General features: G+C 37.5%; 2 protein-coding genes across 13 annotated transcripts in view; one reads left to right on the forward strand and one right to left on the reverse strand.

Annotated features, from left to right (window-relative positions):
- The window catches only part of CLDND1 (claudin domain containing 1), a 197,376-nt gene that overhangs the window by 60,117 nt on the left and 113,253 nt on the right, over positions 1 to 24,006 (reverse strand). For 2 of the 12 annotated variants that reach the window (XM_089331523.1, XM_089331507.1), the window contains one exon: positions 8,830 to 9,963. The exons of the other annotated variants lie outside the window; for them this stretch is intronic. The gene's annotated coding sequence lies outside the window, so the exon portion shown is untranslated. Of the gene's footprint in view, positions 1 to 8,829; positions 9,964 to 24,006 lie in introns of those variants that run through there. 12 annotated transcript variants of the gene reach the window in all.
- LOC100340170 (olfactory receptor 5K4) lies at positions 18,854 to 19,825 on the forward strand. Its single transcript, XM_002716744.3, has one exon. It carries the CDS (start codon positions 18,872 to 18,874, stop codon positions 19,823 to 19,825), a length of 954 nt encoding a protein of 317 aa, XP_002716790.3. The 5' UTR covers positions 18,854 to 18,871.

Below are 24,006 nucleotides of genomic sequence, written 5' to 3' on the forward strand. Positions count from 1 at the left end.
TTTACAATGGTCTACAGTCATTCACCAAGATCCACTTCATTTCTGTACAGACCAAATAGATTATTAAAAAAGTGGAATATGATTGAGGTCATAATATTTGATTTATGAAAATCATTGGTGGTGGCATTAATCTCTACAACTGCTCTACAGATTTAGAATTACTTCTGGCTGACACATTGATAGGAAGGAAAAATTCTAGATTTCCACCTAACCTTTCCTGCCATAATGATTCTTACCTCCTACAGGTCATAGAAAAAATGTCTTGTCAAGTATATCTATTAAAATTATATTTAAGAACTGAGTAAGTACCCACATTTAAGAACTGCATAAGTACCCACTGAGTGATGACATGGACCAACTGGGCCACTATGAGTCAGATTTGTGCTAAGATACCATCTTTGACATAACTACTGTAAGCTTTATCTTTAATTATTGGGCCACATTGGCATTTTTGCTCTCTAAGCAATAATGTCACATCAGATCCATTGTCAAGTAATCCCTGAAACATTGTTATTTGTTTTCCTTCAGTTCAGAGTCACTCAAGTAAGTGACCACAGGTCACCCGTGGAGAGACTTGTAAGATACTTAATGTTATATACTTCGGGGGCGGAGCCAAGATGGCGGAATAGTGAGGGCGCGCACCGATAGTCCGGGAAAATTTAGTTTAATAAAAGGGGAGTTACGGTAGCCACAGAAAAAAGAACCAAAAAAAAAAATTGCAGGGGAAACCCTTCTGGATGGAGCAGCCGTGAATCGGAGGACCTACTGGGCGAACAAGGTCGCCCACCGCGCGGAAGCCAAGTCGCGGGACCGAGCCGCAGAAGCCCCAGGGTCTGCGCGCCAGTGCTCCAAGGGGAGTGCATGCCACACAGACAACAGCGGGGAGACTTGGGACGCTCAGGCTCCGAGTCCACACATCGCCACTGGAAGGGGAGGTGAGCTCAATAACCCGAGACATTGGTGGGGAAACGGGGGTCAGAATCTAGAGGGGGGCCGGAAAGTGCAGCAAACTCACTACTGGAAAGAAGGAAAAAAAAAAGCTTCGGGGTTTCTCTTCCCCCTAACCTTGCAAAGGTTACAAGGCTGCAAGGCTTGAAGAATTCCCAAGAGACAAAGAACAGGCCTCCTCTCTGGATTTACATATCAATGGGGGAGAGCTAAGGAACTGAGTCACTACAATTCAGTAGCCTAGGCAACCCAGTGGGAGTCCAGAGGAGCCAAAGACTGGAAGCTAAATACCATCAATTCTGCACAGCCCTGCCCTGCGGTGTTACTTACCCCCTGAATAAATAAAATAAATAAATAAATAAAAAGAGAGAGATTTACCACGCATAACCTGAGGGTGTCACCTTTGCACACCCTTAACCTGGAAGAACCAGGCAGAGCTCTCAGGCCACACCCATCTCAAGCCTCCAAGGCTCCTCCAACAGCAGGCAGTCCACTTAACACGGACACAGTATAAAAAAAAAAAAAACGCACAGTGACGCAAGAAGAATTAACTATGCCGAGTAACAAACACAGAAATAGAGGGAGCAAGATCAACGATGACACTATGATGCCTCCAAATAAGCAAAACACCCCAAGCCAAGATTATGAAGATGATGAGATAGAAGAAATGCAAGATACGGATTTCAAAAAATTTATGATAAGAACATTTAGAAGTTTTCAAAAGCAAATCCTTGAACTACAGAAATCCTTAATGGACAAGATTGAAAATCTCTCTCGTGAAAATGAAATTTTAAGGAAGAGTCAAAATGAAACTCAGAAACTAGTAGAACAGGAAAGTGTAATAGTGAAGAGAAATCAAAATGAAATGAAGAGCTCAATAGATCAAATGACAAACACATTAGAGAGCCTTAAAAACAGAATGGGTGAAGCAGAAGAGAGAATATTGGACTTAGAAGATAGAGCACAGGAAAACATACAGTCAAACCAAAGAAAAGAAGAGAAAATTAGAAATCTAAAAAATATTGTTGGGAATCTACAGGATACTATTTTAAAAACCAACATTCGAGTTCTAGGAGTTCCTGAAGGCATGGAGAGAGAGAAAGGATTGGAAGGCCTTTTTAGTGAGATACTAGCAGAGAACTTTCCAGGTTTGGAGAAGGACAGAGATATCCTAGTACAGGAAGCTCATAGAACCCCCAATAAACATGACCAAAAGAGATCCTCACCACGACACGTGGTAATTAAACTTACCACAGTGAAACATAAAGAAAAGATCCTAAAATGTGCAAGAGAGTTTACTCTCAGAGGATCTTTAATCAGACTCACAGCTGACTTCTCATCAGAAACACTACAAGCTAGGAGGGAATGGCGAGACATAGCACAGGTGCTAAGAGAGAAAAACTGCCAGCCCAGAATATTATATCCAGCCAAGCTATCATTTGTGAATGAAGGTGAAATAAAGACCTTTCATAGCAAAACAGAAATTGAAAGACTTTGTGGCCACTCGTCCGGCCCTGCAAAAGATACTTAAAGATGTGCTACACTCAGAAACACAGAAACACGGCCATCAATATGAAAGAAGGGAAAGGAAGAACACCTACCAGTAAAAGAGCATGGGAAGCTCAAAGCATATACTAGAAAATATTTCCGGGAAAATGGCAGGGCAAAGTCACTATGTATCAATAGTCACATTGAACATTAATGGTCTGAATTCTTCAGTTAAAAGACACCGTTTGGCTGACTGGCTCACAGAACACAACCCAACTATTTGTTGCCTACAAGAAACACATCTCTCTAACAAAGATGGATGCAGACTGAAAGTGAAAGGTTGGAAAAAGATATTCCATGCCAACAGAAACCAAAAAAAAGCAGGTGTAGCCATATTAATATCAGACAAAATAAACTTTAATACAAAAACTGTTAAGAGAGACAAAGAGGGACACTATATAATGATTAAGTGTTCAATTCAACAGGAAGATGTAACTATTATAAATGTATATGCACCTAGTTATAGGGCACCGGTCTATTTAAAAGATATGTTAAGGGACTTAAAGGGAGATTTAGATTCCAATACAATAGTACTGGGGGACTTCAATACTCCACTCTCAGAAATAGACAGATCATCCGGACAGAAGATCAACAAGGAAACAGCAGATTTAATTGACACTATTGCCCAAATGGATCTAACAGATATCTACAGAACTTTCAACCCTACATCTACAGACTTCACATTCTTCTCAGCAGCGCATGGAACCTTCTCTAGGATTGATCACATACTAGGCCATAAAGCAAGTATCAGCAAATTTAAAAGAATTAGAATCATACCATGCAGCTTCTCAGACCACAGCGGGATGAAGCTGGAAATTAGCAACTCAGGAAACCCCAGAAAGTATGCAAACACATGGAGACTGAACAACATGCTCCGGAATGAACACTGGGTCATTCAAGAAATCAAAAGAGAAATCAAAAACTTTCTGGAAGTAAATGAAGACAACAACACAACATAGCAAAATTATGGGATACAGCAAAAGCAGTATTGAGAGGCAAATTTATAGCAATAGGTGCCTATATCAAGAAATTGGAAAGGTACCAAATAAATGAGCTTTCAGCGCACCTCAAGGACCTAGAAAAACTGCAGCAAACCAAACCCAAATCTAGTAGGAGAAGAGAAATAATTAAAACCAGAGAAGAAATTAACAGGATTGAATCCAAAAAAACATTACAAAAAATCAGCCAAGTGAGAAGCTGGTTTTTTGAAAAAATAAACCAAATTGACACCCCATTGGCCCAACTAACTAAAAAAAGAAGAGAAAAGACCCAAATCAATAAAATCAGAGATGAAAAAGGAAACGTAACAACAGACACCACAGAAATAAAAAGAATCATCAGAAATTACTACAAGGACTTGTATGCCAGCAAACAGGGAAACCTATCAGAAATGGATAGATTCCTGGACACATGCAACCTGCCTAAATTGAACCAGGAAGACATCGAAAACCTAAACAGACCCATAACTGAGACAGAAATTGAAACAGTAATAAAGGCCCTCCCAACAAAGAAAAGCCCAGGACCAGATGGATTCACTGCTGAATTCTACCAGACATTTAAAGAAGAACTAATCCCATTTCTTCTCAAACTATTCAGAACAATCGAAAAAGAAGGAATCCTCCCAAATTCTTTCTATGAAGCCAGCATCACCTTAATCCCTAAGCCAGAGAAAGATGCAGCACTGAAAGAAAATTACAGACCAATATCCCTGATGAACATAGATGCAAAAATCCTCAATAAAATTCTGGCCAATAGAATGCAACAACACATCAGGAAAATCATCCACCCAGACCAAGTGGGATTCATCCCTGGTATGCAGGGATGGTTCAACATTCGCAAATCAATCAATGTGATTCACCACATTAACAGACTGCAGAAGAAAAACCATATGGTTATCTCAATTGATGCAGAGAAAGCATTTGATAAAATTCAACACCCTTTCATGATGAAAACTCTAAGAAAATTGGGTATAGAAGGAACATTCCTCAATATAATCAAAGCAATTTATAAAAAACCCACAGCCAGCATCCTATTGAATGGGGAAAAGTTGGAAGCATTTCCACTGAAATCTGGCACCAGGCAGGGATGCCCACTCTCACCACTGCTATTTAACATAGTTCTGGAAGTTTTAGCCAGAGCCATCAGACAAGAAAAAGAAATCAAAGGAATACAAATCAAGAAGGAAGAAGTCAAACTGTCCCTCTTTGCAGACGATATGATTCTGTACTTAGAGGATCCAAAGAACTCTACTAAGAGACTATTGGAACTCATAGAGGAGTTTGGCAAAGTGGCAGGATATAAAATCAATGCACAAAAATCAACAGCCTTTGTATACACAAGCAATGCCATGACTGAGAAAGAACTGCTAAGATCAATCCCATTCACAATAGCTACAAAAACAATCAAATACCTTGGAATAAACTTAACCAAGGACGTTAAAGATCTCTACGACGAAAATTACAAAACCTTAAAGAAATAAATAGAAGAGGACACCAAAAAATGGAAAAATCTTCCATGCTCATGGATTGGAAGAATCAACATCATCAAAATGTCCATTCTCCCAAAAGCAATTTATAGATTCAATGCAATCCCAATCAAGATACCAAAGACATTCTTCGCAGATCTAGAAAAAATGATGCTGAAATTCATATGGAGGCACAAGAGACCTCGAATAGCTAAAGCAATCTTGTACAACAAAAACAAAGCCGGAGGCATCACAATACCAGACTTCAGGACATACTACAGGGCTGTTGTAATCAAAACAGCATGGTACTGGTACAGACACAGATGGATAGACCAATGGAACAGAATTGAAACACCAGAAATCAACCCAAACATCTACAGCCAACTTATATTTGATCAAGGATCTAAAACTAATTCCTGAGGCAAGGACAGTCTATTCAATAAATGGTGCTGGGAAAACTGGATTTCCACGTGCAGAAGCATGAAGCAAGACCCCTACCTTACACCTTACACAAAAATCCACTCAACGTGGATTAAAGACCTAAATCTACATCCTGACACCATTAAGTTATTAGAGAACATTGGAGAAACCCTTCAAGATATTGGCACAGGCAAAGAATTTCTGGAAAAGACCCGGGAGGCACAGGCAGTCAAAGCCAAAATCAACTATTGGGATTGCATCAAATTGAGAAGTTTCTGTACTGCAAAAGAAACAGTCAGGAGAGTGAAGAGACAACCGACAGAATGGGAAAAAATATTTGCAAACTATGCAACAGATAAAGGGTTAATAACCAGAATCTACAAAGAGATCCAGAAACTCCACAAAAACAAAACCAACAACCCACTTAAGAGATGGGTCAAGGACTTCAATAGACATTTTTCAAAAGAGGAAATCCAAATGGCCAACAGGCACATGAAAACATGTTCAAGGTCACTAGCAATCAGGGAAATGCAAATCAAAAGCACAATGAGGTTTCACCTCAGCCCGGTGAGAATGGCTCACATTCAGAAATCTACCAACAACAGATGCTGGCGAGGATGTGGGGAAAAAGGGACACTAACCCACTGTTGGTGGGAATGCAAACTGGTCAAGCCACTATGGAAATCAGTCTGGAGATTCCTCAGAAACCTGAATATAAACCTACCGTTCGACCCAGCCATCCCACTCCTTGGAATTTACCCAAAGGAGTTTAAATTGATAAACAAAAAAGCGGTCTGCACCCTAATGTTTATTGCAGCACAATTCACAATAGCCAAGACCTGGAACCAACCTAAATGCCCATCAATGGTAGACTGGATAAAGAAATTATGGGATATGTACTCTTTAGAATACTATACCTCAGTAAGAAACAACGAAATTCAGTCATTTGCAACAAAATGGAGGAATCTGGAACACATCATGCTGAGTGAAGTAAGCCAGTCCCAAAGGGACAAATACCATATGTTCTCCCTGATCGGTGACAACTGACTGAACACCAAAAAGGAAACCTGTTGAAGTGAAATGGACACTATGAGAAATGGTGACTTGATCAGCATAGCCCTGACTGCTAATGGACAACTTAATACATTATCCCTCATAGTATTTTTTTTTTGTCTGTTCTACTTAATATGACTGGTTTAATTCTGTAATTATCACACAGTTATTCTTAAGTGTTGAAAATTACCTGAAATGTGATCCCTGTTAAACATAAGAGTGGGAATAAGAGAGGGAAGAGATGTATAATTTGGGGCATACTCGGGCTGATTTGCCCCAATTGGTAGAGTTGGAAACATACCAGGGGATTCCAATTCAATCCCATCAAGGTGGCATGTGCCAATGCCATCTCACTATTCCAAGTGATCAATTTCAGTTCACAATTGATCATAATGAAAGGACTAAGAGTCAAAGGGAGCACATAAACAAGTCTAGTATCTGCTAACACTAACCGATAGAATAAATAAAGGGGAGAGTGATCCAACATGGGAAGTGAGATACTCAGCAGACTCATAGAATGGCGGATGTCCTAAATAGCACTCTGGCCTCAGAATCAGCCCTAAAGGCACTCGGATCTTGCTGAAAAGCCCATGAGAGTATTTCAGGCATGGAAAGCCAAGACACTCTGGCAAAAAGATCTCTGTGAGTGAGATCCCAGTGGAAAGAACAGGTCTTCAAAGAGGGAGGCGCCTTTCTCTGAAGGGAGGAGAGAACCTCCACTTTGACTATGACCGTGTCTAAACAAGATAAGAGTCAGAGAACTCAAGGGGCTTCCATAGCCTTGGAAACTCATGACTGGTGCATAGGGAGATTACTGATGCCATAAACAGGAGTGTCAATTTGTAAAGTCAACAACAGGAGTCACTGTGCACTTACTCCTCATGTAGGATCTCTGTCCTTAATGTGCTGTACACTGAGGCTTAATGCTATAACGAGTACTCAAACAGTATATTTCACTTTGTGTTTCTATGGGGGTGCAAATGATTGAAATCTTTACTTAATGTACACTAAACTGATCTTCTGTAAAAAAAAAAAAAAAAAAAAAGAAAGAAAGAAATTATCAATTCCCAACTTGACTCTCACTGGGATTAAACATGACAATAGGTCTGATCTGATTTCATCATCATTTAAAAAAAATCATCTATTATTTTTCACTTTATGTTTCTGTGTGGGAGCAAACTGTTGAAATCCTTACTTATGGTATACTAAGCTGATCTTCTGTATATAAAGAGAATCGAAAATGAATCTTGATGTGAATGGAAGGGGAGAGGGAGTGGGAAAGGGGAGGGTTTTGGGTGGGAGGGACGGTATGGGGGGGGAAGCCATTGTAACCCATGAGTCGTACTTTGGAAATTTATATTCATTAAATAAAAGATAAAAAAAAAAAGTTCTTGGAAAATGGATCTAAAAGATAAATTTATTCTTAGCACAAGATTTTTGAAATCCACATATTTGAGAAATCTCCAAAAAGTTTATGGAAAATGTGTATTATTAAAAAAATTATGCATGGAAAAAAACTGTTATATACTTGTGGCAATGCTACAGGATTTTTCCACAAAGGGAAACATAATCACTTAAATTTCAATTTGCAAATTGAATCATGTCTAGAAAATGTGTGACATGGCTTTATTCTCTTCTGTGGCAACTCAAATCAGGATTTCTGAATCCAGACCTAGAATCTTTGGACTATAAAAATGTTATATAGAGGGGCCGACGCCGTGGCTCGCTTGGCTAATCCTCCACCTGTGGCACCGGCATCCCATATGGGCGCCGGGTTCTAGTCCTGGCTGCTCCTCTTCCAGCCCAGCTCTCTGCTGTGGCCCGGGAAGGCAGTGGAGGATGGCCCAGGTGCTTGGGCCCCTGCACCCACATTGGAGACCGGGGGGAGGCACCTGGCTCCTGGCTTTGGATCGGTGTAGTTCCGGCCGTAGTGGCCATCTGGGGAGTGAACCAACGGAAGGAAGACCTTTCTCTCTGTTTCTCTCTCTCACTGTCTAACTCTACCTCTCAAATAAATAAATGAAATCTTTAAAAAAAATGTTATATAGATCAAGTAGTTCTCTGATAATCCACCTAGATTAATAATCTACTTTCATTGGCCTAACATTCATAATTCATGTTCTCTAGGTTTCTGCTGATAAATACTGCAAAGACTTGCAATTATTTTGATACTTAAGCTATTTATTTACTCTTGGACCATGATGTATATATGTATCCTAATTATATGTTGAGATCTGACACTAGTTATGCATTGAATGGCAATGTTTGCTTATTTTTGGTAGATCATGAGGATATAAGGAATATTGTCCCAAATAGCCTTCTGCAGGTTGAGTTCACATAGAGTTTTCAAGCAAAGAAGATTATTAGTTTCCTCAGACACAGAAGAGCAAGCCACATTTGCTGGCAACAAGGCTTTAATTGATTTGGCAACTCAAGGTGAGAATTACAACTGAGTCCGAATGGATGTCCCGTTTCCAAATTTCTGAATTCCATGTTCTGCAATAACAGCACTAATTTTGACATAGAAACTATAAAAGGCTATAAATTCAATTAATATTTTGACTGAGCAATGCATACATCATATTTAGTGTTTGATTTGTAGCAATACTAACCCTGCCACTTTAAGAAATAAGAGATTCCTTTGGAATTTTTCACAGCAGCTATCTGATTATCAGATTGTGATTAATTTTTTTAAAGAAAAGACTTGAAAAATATTTTACAACATTCACAATATAAATTATATAAAGTATAAAAATAAAGCTCCCTCCATGATCCTCATTTCCCATTTTGCTGCATAGCACCAATTACTAAAAGCTTACTTTGAGGGATCTTTGTGCACATGTAGTTTTATGTCAATCACACACACATACACACACATTTTTAAAGCCCAAATGTATCATATAATATCATATTATTCAGCAGTTTGCCTCACTTACATGGTAGTATATCAGATACAAGTTTTCAAAAAGTTCATGGAAAATATATGTATTGAAATATATGTATATGTATGCATTTCCAAATTTTTTCATCAAAACAAAGTTTTAATTCAACATTTTCATGAAATTTTGATGTGCCCACATACATTTTTCTAAGTGAGTTTGTATAAATCTTTCCCATTCTTTTTGCTCTTTTAGTAAGAAGACAATGTATGATCTACACTCTATACAGATTTTTTAATTTTTTATTTATTAATCTGAAAGGCAGAGGGACAGGGCGAGAGACAAACAAAAAGAATGCTCCCATCTGCTGCTTTTCTCCTCAGATGCTTGCTATAGCTTAGGCTGGGTCAGACTGAAGCTAGGAGCAGGAATTCAGTCCAGATCCACAGTATGGCAGGGACACAAGTGTGGAGACCGGGCTGAGTTGAATCTGTGATGTGCGTGAGAAGCCTGAAAGACACTCAGGGAACAGGGGCAAAAGTCACCGTGCATCAAGTGCTAATCTGAGAATGATCCTTGGCTGGATACCACGGCCTTCTTCTTAAGCAGCTGCAGGCTCTATCTTTCCTTGAAGGACAATATTTTGGCCACCTTTAGAATGCAAATTGTTCCTTTAGATTATGTGAAACACAAATATCTCCTTTAACAAAAAATGTATTTCCTTGAACTAATCTTGTTTTCCTAGTACTAACCCTCTGGATAAATAAGTACATTGTAATTGTGTGAGTATAAAAGCCCTTGTAAAACTAATAAAACTTGACTATTGCTCTGACAGTAGTTCCTGCCCTTCTTTTGACTCTTGGTCCCAAACCTCTCAGGAAAACAGCACCCACAAGTACTTTCTCAAGCACATTGGCAGGGAGATGGATTAGAAGTGAAGCACCAGAGCTCAAACCAGTGCTCTGACATGGGGATGTCATCAGTGCAAGTAGCAGTAGCTTAATTCGCTGTGCAAGCATGCTGGCCCCTTGTTTTAATATTTTGAGAAAACTTCTCACTATTTTCTATAATACTTGTATTATTTTACATTGCCACCAATGATGTACAAAAGATCCCCTTTGTCTACATCCTCCTCAACACTTATTTTTATCTATCTGTTGATCGATCATCTAGTCATCTAATAACCATCCTAACAGGTGTGAAAAACATCTCATTGTGATTTCAATCGGCACTTTCTTTTTGACTGGTGATATCAGACATCTTTCCATACACCTACTGGCCATTCATTTGTCCTTTATGGACAAATGTGTATTAGAATTCTTTGTCCCTTTCTTCATTGGGCTATTTGGAAATTTTTTGTTATTGAGTTGAAGGAATACATTGTATGCTCCAGGCATTAATCTCTTATCATATGTGCAGTATACAACTATTTTTTACTATTCTGTAGGTCAACTTTTTCACTCTGTTAAACTGTTTGCTTTTATGTGAAAAGCTTTAGTATGATGCAATGTTGCTTGCTTTTGCTTTGATTACATTTGGTGTCTTAACAACAATAACAAAAATGAGTGTCAAGACTAGTGTCATAAAGCTTTTCTCCTACATTTTCTTCTTGGTGTTTTCCATTTTCCATTTAAATATTTTACCCATTTTGAGTTGACTTTTGTTTATAGTGTGAATAAGAGCTCAATTCAATTCTTTTGCATGTTGATATACAGTTCTCATGACACCATCTGTTGAACAGATTATTCTTTGTCTGCTGTGTATTCTTGGCACCCTGTTGAAGATCTGTTGACTGTATCTGTGTAAGTTGTTTCTGAAAACTCTCTTCAGTTCTGTGGCTACATATATCTGTCTCCATACTAGTGCCACATTATTTTATTTATTTGCATGCATTTCATAAATACAACTTTAGGAACATAGTAATTCTTCCCACCATACCCGTCTGCCCACCCACACTCCTATCTCTCTTCCTCTTCCCTCTCCTGTTCCCAGTCTTGTTTTTACTAAGATCTATTTTCATTTAACTTTATACACAGAAGATTAACTCTATTCTAGGGAAAGAGTTCAACACTCAGTATGAGGAAGAAAAAGAAAAAGAAAGAGAAAAAAAAAAAAAAACATAAAAAACCAGAGGTAAAACTTCCTTAATAGTCCAGACAAAGGCTGTTCAAAGTCATTACATATCAGAGGTAATTTCACTTTTAATATTATTATTAATAATTATCTTTAAAGAAGAACCCAAGAATGATACATCTTTTTAATATTTATTTATTTGAAAGCAGAGTTACAGAGAGGCAGATACAGAGAGAGAGAGGTCTTCTATGCATTGCTTCCCTCCCCAAATGACTGCAAGTGTCTGAGCTGGGCTGATCCAAGCTACAATCCAAGAGTTTTTTCCAGGTCTCCCACATGGGTGCAGGAGCCCAAGCAATTGGGCCATCTTCTCCTGCTTTCTCGGGCCATAGCAGAGAGCTGTATTGGAACTGGAGCACCGGGACTCGAACCAGCACTCATATGGGAAGCTGGCACTGAACACCAGGGCCACTGAACCCACTGTAGCACTGAACCCACTGTGCCACAGGCTGGTCTGAGAATGATACATCTTTTGCAAGCACTTAGACATAACTATAACTTATGAGACATAAGAATATCCTCCATTTTAATACATTAAAATTCTTTGAGAACAAGTTTTACTATTAAGTCTCATAATAAGACTCTTGGCGGACAAAGGTCCTTCACGGGAAGTTAGCCCACAGTGACTCCTGTTGTTAATTTAACAACCACATTGTTTTAATTGCTGTATCTTTGCATATATTTTCAAGTTAGGTAGTGTGATGTATCCAGTTCTGTTTTGTCTCAAGATTTCCATGATTATTTTTGATGATTTATTCTTTTAAATGAATTTGAACATTAGTTATTCTGGGTCTAAAGTAGATATCATCGGGAACATCTTAGGAATTTCATTGAACTACAGATAGCTTGGATAGTATGGATACCTTAACTGTATTGAGTTTTTCAATCTATAAACACAAGATGTGAATCCATTTGTTTATGTCTTTACTTCTATCATCAATGTTTTATAGTTTTTAGCATATATGCCTTTATCTTGTTGGTGTATTTATTTGTAATTGTCTTATTATTTTTATGATATTATAAATTAAATTATCTTTTTAATTTCCTTTCTGGATTGTTTATTGCTAGTGTATAGGGCACAATGTTTTTATATGTTATTTTGTACCCTGTCATTTTACTGAATTCATTTATTAGTTCCATATATCATCTCATCTGCAAACAGAGGTTATTTTAGTTCTTCACTTATAATTTGGTTGTCTTTTTTTTCTTGTTAAATTTCTCAGTCTTGGGGTTGTTGCTGTGGTGTAGCAGGTGGGGCTGCTGCCTGTAGTGCTGGCATCCCATGTGGGTGCTGGTTCAAGTCCTGGCTGCTCCACTTCCGATCCAGCTCTCTGCTGTGACCTGGAAAGGCAGTAAAAGATGGCTCAAGTTCTTGGACTGCTGCATGTATGTGGGAGACCTGGAGGAGGCTCCTGGCTTTGGGTCGGCCAGCTCTTGCTGTTGCAGCCATTTGGGGAGTGAACCAATGAATGGAAGACTTTCTCTCTCTCTCTCTTTCTCTCTCTCTCTGTCTCAGTGCCTCTGCTTCTCTGCAACTCTGCCTTTCAAATACATAAATAAATCTTTAAAAAAAATTCTCAGTCTAGGACTTCCAGCACTATTTTAAGTAGAAGTGGTAAGACTGGGCATCCTTGTCTTCTTCTTAGAGGAAAAGCTTTCAGTTTTTCACCATTTAAAATGATTATACCTATAAGCTTTTTATATATGTCTTTTATAAGAATTATGTTGAAATACTTTCCTTCCATCCCAAGTTTGTTGAGAGTTTTTTTCTAATGCTTTCCTGTATCTAATACAGTGATAATGTGAGTTGTATTTCTCATTATATTAGCATTGTTCATCACATTAATTGAGTTTCTTATGTTGAGAGTTCTTTGCATCCCAGGAATAAAATCACCTTTGTTCATGAAGTATGATGTTTTTAATATGTTGTTGAGCTTGGTTTGCTAGTGTTTTGTCATGAATTTTTGCATCTGTGTTCATCAGAAATATTGAACTATGTGAAATTTACGGATGCCAAGATGGAGTCATTTACATCAGACTCAAAAGAAAATAGAGCCATGAGTTCAAGCAGGAGCAGATTTCAGCAAATATATTTGGTGACAAGAACCATCAAAAGACACTCTGTCAGAACCACAACCTTGCCCAGGGGCCACCCAAATTTTGCACAAAGGCCACATCTGCCTAGCTACTATGGGCTGAATCTTGGACTGACAACACCATTGTTATTGATCCTTGTATTTAAGCATAATTGTTTCAGCAAAACTTGTGTAACCTCCTTTGTTTTACTTTTTTTTTTGACAGGCAGATTTAGACACTGAGAAAGAGAGAGACAGAGAGAAAGGTCTTCTTTTCCATTGGTTCACCCCCCGCAAATGGCTGCTATGGCTGGCACACTGCACCAATATTAAGTCAGGAGCCAGGTGCTTCTTCCTTGTCTCCCATGCGGGTGTGGCGCCCGAGCACTTGGGCCATCCCCCACTGCCTTCCCAGGCCACAGCAGAGAGCTGGACTGGAAGAGGAGCAACTGGGACTAGAACCCCGGGGTGCCGGCACCACAGGCAGACGATTAGCCTAGTGAGCCACGGTGCCGGCTTCCCTTGTTTTACTTTTAAAAACTTTTATGTCCCCATTGCTTCTGGCCTTTTGGCTAAGATAAGTGTAAAAAGTTTTATGTCTCTTCGCCTCCCTGAGTAGGAACATATATCATGATCCATATATCATGCATTTTCCCTAAGGCAATCTTCTGCTTATTCCCAAATAAGATCCCTGTTTTTTGAGAGTCACTCTGTTGTTATTTAGAATGACATCTGTAGTTTCTTTGCTTGCATTGTTTTGTCTAGATTTCATATCAGGATAATGTTAGCCTCATAAAATGAATTTCGAAGTGCTTCCTCTTCCTCCATTTTTTGGAAGAGATTAAGAAGGATTGGCATTAGTTATTCTTTAAATGTTTAGTTGAATTCATTAGTGAGGCCATATGGTCTTGGGCTTTTCTTTGTCGAGAGATTTTTGATTACTGACTCAATCTCCTTACTGCTATAGAACTACTCAAAATTTGTGTTTCTTCATGATTCAATCTTATTAGGTTGTATGTTTTGGGGAATGTAGGCATTCCTTTTAGGCTATACAATTTGTTGGCATATAATTGCTTATAGTGGTCTCTTACGTTCCTTTATTATTTCTGCAGCATAGTTATAGGATCTCTTTACTTTCTGATTTCAATCAATTATAGCATCTCTTTACTGATTTCATTTGTTTCAGTCTTCTTTTTTTCGTAACTACTCTAGCTAAAAGTTTGCCCATCTCATTATCCTTTCAACTCTTATTTTCTTAGGTAGCTCCAAGAAAAACAATAAAACTGAATATATGAAGGTCTTACCTTCTTTTCTCAGGGAAAACCTGAGAAAAGTTTCCTGTGGCTCTCTTGGTAAAATTATGTGAGGAGGGTGTCTCAAATTTTCCTACTGGCTTCAGTATGACAGATTTTATGCTTGTCTGAAATGGAGGAGCTTCTCATTTAGTTTCTGAATTTCTTACAAAAGGAATTAGTCTGTGTATTATTGATGAGTCAATGTATCTGTGCAGGAAAGGAGTACTTGTGCCTCCTGTTCTGCCACTTTGTCAACATACTATCAGATTATGATCCTGAGTTGAGAGGAAATGGACCATTTTTAATACTTAACTCAGCCTGAGCTGCCCTTTATATCGCTGAATAAATGAATTTTACCTTTTATATTGGAAGCTCCAGTTAGGTAGGATTCTTTATCTACACATCTCACTTGTAATATGGGCCCCTCTCTGACCAATGTCTGCCTCAGCGGTTTAGTTATAATCACTACAGCAGTGGTGAATTTAACTTAATTAACATTTCTTCAGTCAATTTAGCAATCATTCATTGATAGAACCATGAGAAGTTTGCAGTGAGGAAAGCAAAAGGAAAATTAATCCACCTGAGAATAAATAAAAATTGCACATGAAGAACATTTGGATGAAAGTACACATGATTATGAGCTCTTTGTATCATAAGACAGTAATCAGTTTGCAGACGAGAAACCTGAGAATATCTTCATGGTGGCAATCAGACCTTATGTAAAGATCAAAGAGGATTTGGATAGAGAGTAGGTCAAAGAGGGCATGTTGGGTGAGGAGTAAATCCTGAGTAAATCTTCCAAGTTAGAATTGAATTCTAGTTCCAAAGAAATAAAGTGATGAATGTTTCTCTGGTAATGGATTCTTTTTTCAAATTTTTTTTTATTTATTTGTTCTCATTTTTTATTGGAAAAGCAGAGAGACAGAGAGAGTTCCCCCATACACTAGCTCACCCTCCAAATGTCTGCAACAGCCATGTCTGGGTCACTTGAAGCCAGGAGTCTGGGACTCAGTCTAAGCTCCCATGGGAATCTCAGGGACCCAACTATATGAGCCATAATCTGCTGTCTCCTAGGGTGCACATTAACAAAAAGTGGTATAGGGATAAGAGCACGGACTGGACCCAGACAATCCAATGGATGCAAGCCTTCTAAGTGGGGTTTTTGTTTTTATTTTTAAATGGAATTCTCTTTTTCTTTTTAATTTTTTGGATTTTTAACCACTATACCAAATGCCAAATTTGATGATGGATTCTTAAAGGTGAATGCTAGGAAATAAATTCATAGGTAATAAAAGCCTAATTTGTGGAACCCTTGGCTAAAAATAAAGGACAAGGACCCCATTTGGAGCCAAAAAACATTTCAAAGGCATAACAGTATATCCAGACTTATAAAAAGTTGAAGAAGGGGAGACCAATTAAAGAGTTATTATATTACTATGGTATTACAATTGTGATGATTTTATAAATACATAATTATATCCAAATTCATTACATAAATATATTATACATATACAGTCTTTTGTATGTCAACCCAACCTCAATAAAGTTAAGAAAAATGTTATCTTGTGACACATGAAGTGAAATTAAGAACATAACGTCAGGGCTGTTTTGGAGGATGAATCTATAGGATTTGGTCAGATTCATTACAGGAAATGAAAGATAGGAATGTATTCCTGGTTGATCATACCACATTTCCACTTTTTCTTCAGAAATTCAGATCTCACCTCACATTTCTTTTAACTTCCACTTGAATAAGTATTATCATTCTCCTCTTTTTTTCTCCATTATAGTTTTCAAGTGAATAAGATGAGAGTGTGAGAGGGAGAAAACTATACAATAAATCAAGATAATCTTTGAGCCAATTTTAGTGATGGTCATTTGTTTTTCACCTAAGAATCTCAAAATACATATATTTTAAATGACTTTTTTTTTGTTTCCTAGTGTTTTGGGAGCCATATGCCTCTCAGCTTAGGAGTCTCTGCAGAAATACTCTGATGCCCAATGCCAAGGAAATCCCTTTAGAATCAATGAGAAATATTAACCTTGCCGTGAGGTAACATAATTATTGTTAGTGACCTATTGATAGAGACAATGTCCTAGACTTTCATAATTTGTTCCCCAATGATTTAAATACCAAGATTTAAAAGCATAACTTGCTTAAAAAACAAGAACATCAGGAGACCATTCTACCACTATAAATTTTGTCAGTTAACTCAAAATGTGAGGACTGATTTCTAATTTATTTATATTATTAAATACAAAAATGTATATTTATCTGAAATACTTGATTATTTTTATATTTTATCCACTTAATTATTTTCTTGTTTTGTCTCTAAATTGAAGACATTCTAGAAAGTCATAATGAGAGGCAGTAAGTGGATCATTCTTGCTACTTTGAGCTGTAAAGTACCATAATTTTATCAGCACATATACAGGTAAGCCTATAAGTCACTCTGTAAATCAATTCCAGAATTGATAGCAAAGTGACTCAGTTTACTGATTGCATTTCACACTGAAGAAGAGAAAAATAAGCTTTCACTCATATGATCTGATTCAAAATCTTCTATATGAAATAATAATTACTGAGAACTAAACCTATTTTTCCAGAGCCCATATGATACGTATTTTCAATTGATTTACCATTAGATGTTACTGAAGTGAGGATGAAAGCCAATATTTTATATGCTATACTTTAAAGTTAATTCTGAAGGATTTTAACAAGTATTATAGACAAAAGGGCAATTTATTTTATTATTTGATTATAAGCCTCTGGTGATAAAGCTCCAGAAAATCTGACCATAGTATGTGGGTGAATAGAATAAAGCAATGTACTAACTTCAGTGTAGACGAGAATAAAAAGCAGAGAAAAATTCATCAAGCTATGTTTTTAAAACAACACATTTTGAATAACTATTCTACACTGTTTTCCAATATTGTCTAGCTGAAGTATGCTGAGGTCAAGGATTCTCACCAGTTTCTAGAAGGAAAAAAAGATAATTTCATCTTTCTTGAAAACTCATGCTGTATCTGCACTTCAGTCTTGTTGTAATTACCATATTGTAATAAATGTATAACATATTTTGATGATGACTGAACTCCAACAAGCAAATAGCAGAGTAAGACTAAATAATAAGTTTATCAATTTAAATAATCAAATAAATGGGGAACCTCCATGGAACTCATCAAAAATAAAAACATCAGTTGTGTAGATGTTTGAGAGAGTATGATACACATATTTATCATGAGGAATATGCACATTGGAAGTGGATACTTTATCACCAAACTCATAATGTTTGATCTGCATGTAGGACACTTAAAGGTGGAGACAGAAAATATTGGAAAAGAAGGGTAATTAAGAGTAGTAAGTCCCAAGAAAATTTGTGTATCAATTAAGAACAAGATACAGAATATGCTGAAATAAATATAAAATGATATACAAATTAATGTATAAAGAAAATATGAAGATGTTTTACATTCTTGCCCTTCTTTTATGGATGATCAGACCTTTCTTTAAAATCAACTTTGGTGTTCTTAATATGGGAAGAGTTACTAGAGAAGCATATTTCAAATTTACTGTGATTCTGTCTAATTTTAAGAATTAGACATTTAGATATTGAACATGTCTACAGAGTAATTCATTTTTAAATATCACATCGGTCCTATATATAAGATAATATTTAGGACTTGTTTTGTTTCTTTATTCCTGGAAAAGAGATATCATAGCAAAATGTCTTTTAATTTTGGAAATTACAATTTCCAAATTATACATACTGACCATGGATTTCTACAGGGAATAATTCATGCAGGAAAAAAAGCTTTTCCACCCTGAGAATTCAGAGACATTTCCAGACAACCCTTGTGAACACAATCCAAGACACATTTGTTCTCACATGACTTGACCTCCTGCGAGTGTGCTCATTTTCAGAAGACAGCATAGGATGATTTGAGAAGTTCCCCCCTTTTGTACATGGTAAAGTTAGAGGGGAAAATGTACAGATTACTTTAGAAGTCCAATTGAATTTCTTCTCAATTTATGTCTCAACAGAGAAGCCACAAATGACTGAGGCAAATAACTCCTTGCTGGCTGAATTTGTCCTCACAGGATTCACAAATCAGCCAGAGCTGAAGACCCTGCTGTTTGTGGTGTTCTTTGCCATCTATCTGATCACCATGGTGGGGAACCTTGGTTTGGTGGCCTTGATTTACATGGAGCGTCGGCTTCACACCCCAATGTACATCTTTCTGGGCAACCTGGCCCTGATGGATTCCTGCTGCTCCTGTGCCATTACACCCAAGATGTTAGAGAACTTCTTTTCTGAGGACAGAGTGATTTCCCTCTATGAGTGCATGGCACAGTTTTATTTTCTCTGCCTTGCTGAAACTGCAGATTGCTTTCTGCTGGCAGCAATGGCCTATGACCGCTATGTGGCTATATGCAGCCCCCTGCAGTACCACACCAGGATGTCAAAGAAGCTCTGTGTTCAGATGACTGTAGGGACCTTCATAGCTAGTGTCCTGCATTCTATGATTCATGCAGGGCTTTTAATAAGGCTGACTTTCTGCAGATCTAACCAAATTGACCACTTTTTTTGTGATATTCTTCCCCTGTATAGACTCTCCTGTACTGACCCTTTTATCAATGAACTAATGATATACATTTTTTCAATGCCAATTCAAATCTTTACCATTGCCACTGTTTTGATCTCTTATTTCTGCATTCTTTTCACTGTTTTCCAAATGAAATCCAAGGAAGGAAGAGGTAAAGCACTTTCTACTTGTGCATCCCACTTTCTTTCTGTCTCAATATTCTACATTTGTCTTCTTATGTATATTCGGCCATTTGAAGAAGGAGATAAAGACATACCAGTGGCAATATTTTACACAATAGTCATTCCATTATTAAATCCCTTTATCTATAGCCTGAGAAATAAGGAGGTGATAAATGTTCTGAAAAGAATTATGAAGACTTATAACATTCTTAAACAAATTTCACCCTCTAGAGCAAACTAATTTATTTAGTTTAAAAATGTATTAAATTAATTTCATAAATAAGGAACACAGAAAATGGAAAAATGTGGTTTTACATGAAATATCAATCTAAATCATTATGCTGTATTTGTTGAAAGATGTATGAATGAAATTTCAAAATTGACAAATCTTAATCCAAATTACACAATCAGAGTAAATCAGGGGTATTTGATAGTAACTGGCATCATACTCTCATGGGATTGTGTCAGACAGTACGGCTTTAAAACTCAGTAAATTGATAAGTATCAAAATTAAATGTTTAAATATTTAGAAGAGTTTGATTTGATTTGTGCTATCTAGCTAATAGAAAAGATTATATATGATTCTAAATACAGATTTTAAAACATTTAAAATTTTCTGGACGAAAAGCAAAATGATAATTTGCTTTTGGAAAACTGACCTGGAAAACACATACACATTAGTTTAGACTGGAGGAAGAGAGCCTAGAAGCAAACTAATTGCAATGATTTGTATTTAAAATAATATTTATTCAGATAAGATTTCAAGAACAGAAAAAAGGGAATGAGAAAGAATACCATATGCACACACTATGTAGAATAATAAGTAATGAGTTAAACCAAGTTGGATAAAGTCTACTTCATACTGAAGTGTCACTAAAAGTCTTTTTATTCTTGAAAGCATCAACCATGTTACAAGTTATAGAATACAGAATAGTGGCTTATATAATAAATACTCACTAAAATTTTTATAATATATTAATGAAAACATTGCTCTTTTTTGGCTTTGAGTACTAGTTAGACATACCAGTATATTATGTGTTTGCTATTTTTATTTCTATGAATTGTCTTTCATTTTTCTGCTGTCTTATTTTTCTCCCCTTACTTATTTGAACAGCCATTTATGGAAAAAAAAAAAACAAATGAAAATGTTATGGTTATTTGTGACAAATAATTTATCTTAGTAGTCTTAATATTTGCTTCTAATATTTATAACATAAAAGAATTTTAATTTATATCTCATATTTATGTGATCTGCTTCATACTTTCTTGTCTAGAATTTCCTTCTTAATCTGAAGTCTACTATTAACCAACATGTTTTTCTCTTGATTTCTTCTTCATCGCTTCCTCTTCTTCATTTTCTTCTTCCTTTATGTGGGTATAGTTTAAATTTTACAGCTAGATTCTTTAGCCTCCTGCTCTTTATTTTATACAGGTCATAAATTGAAAATGAAACATTGTTGGACCTGTTTGTTTATTTTTTTAAAAATGAGCATTTCTTTGGAAACTTGGAAAAATTATTGTAAAATTTCTTTTATATTTTGGAAGCTTTTTGTGAAAATAATAATCAATAAAACAAATATTATATGTTAAAATGCATGATAAAGTTGCAATTTTTTACTTTTTTTCTTTTTTTTAACTTTTATTTAATAAATATAAATTTCCAAAGTACAGCTTATGGATTACAATGGCTTCCCCCCCATAACTTCCCTCCCACCCACAACCCTCACCTTCCCCGCTCTCTCTCCCCTTCCAATCACATCAAGATTCATTTTCAATTCTCTTTATATACAAAAGATCAGTTTAGCATACATTAAGTAAAGATTTCAACAGTTTGCACCCCCATAGAAACACAAAGTGAAATATACTGTTTGAGTACTCGTTATAGCATTAAGTCTCAAAGTAGAGCACATTAAGGACAGAGATCCTACATGAGGGGTAAGTGCACAGTGACTCCTGTTGTTGACTTTACAAACTGACACTCTGGTTTATGGCATCAGTAATCACCCTAGGCTCTTGTCATGAGTTGCCAAGGCTATGGAAGCCTTTTGAGTTCACCGACTCTTATCTTATATAGACAAGGTCATAGTCAAAGTGGAAGTTCTCTCCTCCCTTCAGAGAAAGGTACCTCCTTCTTTGATGACCCCATTCTTTCCACTGGGATCTCACCCGCAGATATCTTTCATTTGGGTCATTTTTGGTTTTTTTGACAGAGTGTCTTGTCTTTCCATGCCTGAAATACTCTCATGGGCTTTTCAGCCAGATCCGAAGGCCTTTAGGGCTGATTCTGAGGCCAGAGTGCTGTTTAGGACATCCGCCATTCTATGAGTCTGCTGTGTATCTCGCTTCCCATGTTGGATCGTTCTCTCCCTTCTTTATTTATCGGTTAGTATTTTCAGACACTAGTCTTGTTTATGTGCTCCCTTTGGCTCTTAGTCCTATCATTATGATCAATTGTGAACAGAAATTGATCACTTGGACTAGTGAGATGGCATTGGTACATGCCACCTTGATGGGATTGTATTGGAATCCCCTGGCACGTTTCTAACTCTACCATTTGGGCAAGTCAGCTTGAGCATGTCCCAAATTGTACATCCCTTCCCTCTCTTATTCCCACTCTTATATTTAACAGGGATCACTTTTCAGTTAAGTTTAAACACTTAGGAATAACTGTGTATTAATTACAGAATTAAACCAATAGTATTAAGTAGAACAGACAAAGAAATTACTAAGAGGGATAAAGTATTAAGTTGTTCATTAACAGTCAGGGCAATGGCTGATCAAGTCACCGTTTCTCATAGTGTCCATTTCACGTTAACAGGTTTCCTTTTTGGTGCTCAGTCAGTTGTCACCTATCTGGGAGAACATATGATATTTGTCCATTGGGACTGGCTTATTTCACTCAGCATGATGTGTTCCAGATTCCTCCATTTTGTTGCCAATGACTGGATTTCATTGTTTTTTACTGCTGTATAGTATTCTATAGAGTACATATCCCATAATTTCTTTATCCAGTCTACTGTTGATGGGCATTTTTTTTTTTTACAGGCAGAGTAGACAGTGAGAGAGAGAGACAGAGAGAAAGGTCTTTTTTTTGCCGTTGGTTCACCCTCCAATGGCCGCCGCGGCCAATGCGCCGCGGCCGGCGCATCGCGCTAACCCAAAGCCGGGAGCCAGGTGCTTCTCCTGGTCTCCCATGCCGGTGCAGGGCCCAAGCACTTGGGCCATCCTCCGCTGCACTCCCAGGCCATAGCAGAGAGCTGGCCTGGAAGAGGGGCACCAGGACAGAATCCGGCACCCCGACCGGGACTAGAACCCAGTGTGCCGGCGCCACTAGGTGGAGGATTAGCATTTTGAGCCACGGTGCCGGCCTGTTGATGGGCATTTAGGTTGATTTCATGCCTTAGCTATTGTGAATTGAGCTGCAATAAACATTAGGGTGCAGACCGCTTGTTTGTTTGCCAATTTAATTTCCTTTGGGTAAATTCCAAGGAGTGGGATGGCTGGGTTGAATGGTAGGGTTATAGTCAGGTTTCTGAGGAATCTCCAGACTGACTTCCATAGTGGCTTGACCAGTTTGCATTCCCACCAACAGTGGGTTAGTGTCCCTTTTTCCCCACATCCTCGCCAGCATCTGTTGTTGGTAGATTTCTGAATGTGAGCCATTCTCACCGGGCTGAGGTGAAACCTCATGGTGGTTTTGATTTGCATTTCCCTGATTGCTAGTGACCTTGAACATGTTTTCATGTGCCTGTTGGCCATTTGGATTTCCTCTTTTGAAAAATGTCTATTGAGGTCCTTGACCCATCTCTTAAGTGGGTTGTTGGTTTTGTTTTTGTGGAGTTTCTTGATCTCTTTGTAGATTCTGGTTATTAACCCTTTATCTGTTGCATAGTTTGCAAATATTTTTTCCCATTCTGTCGGTTGTCTCTTCATTCTCCTGACTGTTTCTTTTGCAGTACAGAAACTTCTCAATTTGATGCAATCCCAATAGTTGATTTTGGCTTTGACTGCCTGTGCCTCCCGGGTCTTTTCCAGAAACTCTTTGCCTGTGCCAATATCTTGAAGGGTTTCTCCAATGTTCTCTAATAATTTGATGGTGCCGGGTCGTAGATTTAGGTCTTTAATCCATGTTGAGTGGATTTTTGTGTAAGGTGTAAGGTAGGGGTCTTGCTTCATGATTCTGCACGTGGAAATCCAGTTTTCCCAGCACCATTTATTGAATAGACTGTCCTTGCCTCAGGAATTGGTTTTAGATCCTTGATCAAATATGAGTTGGCTGTAGATGTTTGGGTTGATTTCTGGTGTTTCAATTCTGTTCCATTGGTCTATCCATCTGTGTCTGTACCAGTACCATGCTGTTTTGATTACAACTGCCCTGTAGTATGTCCTGAAATCTGGTATTGTGATGCCTCCGCCTTTGTT

Source organism: Oryctolagus cuniculus, chromosome 4 (genome assembly GCF_051225735.1).
Source record: "Oryctolagus cuniculus isolate XC-2025 breed Fujian yellow rabbit chromosome 4, ASM5122573v1, whole genome shotgun sequence".
Taxonomy (NCBI): Eukaryota; Metazoa; Chordata; class Mammalia; order Lagomorpha; family Leporidae; genus Oryctolagus; species Oryctolagus cuniculus.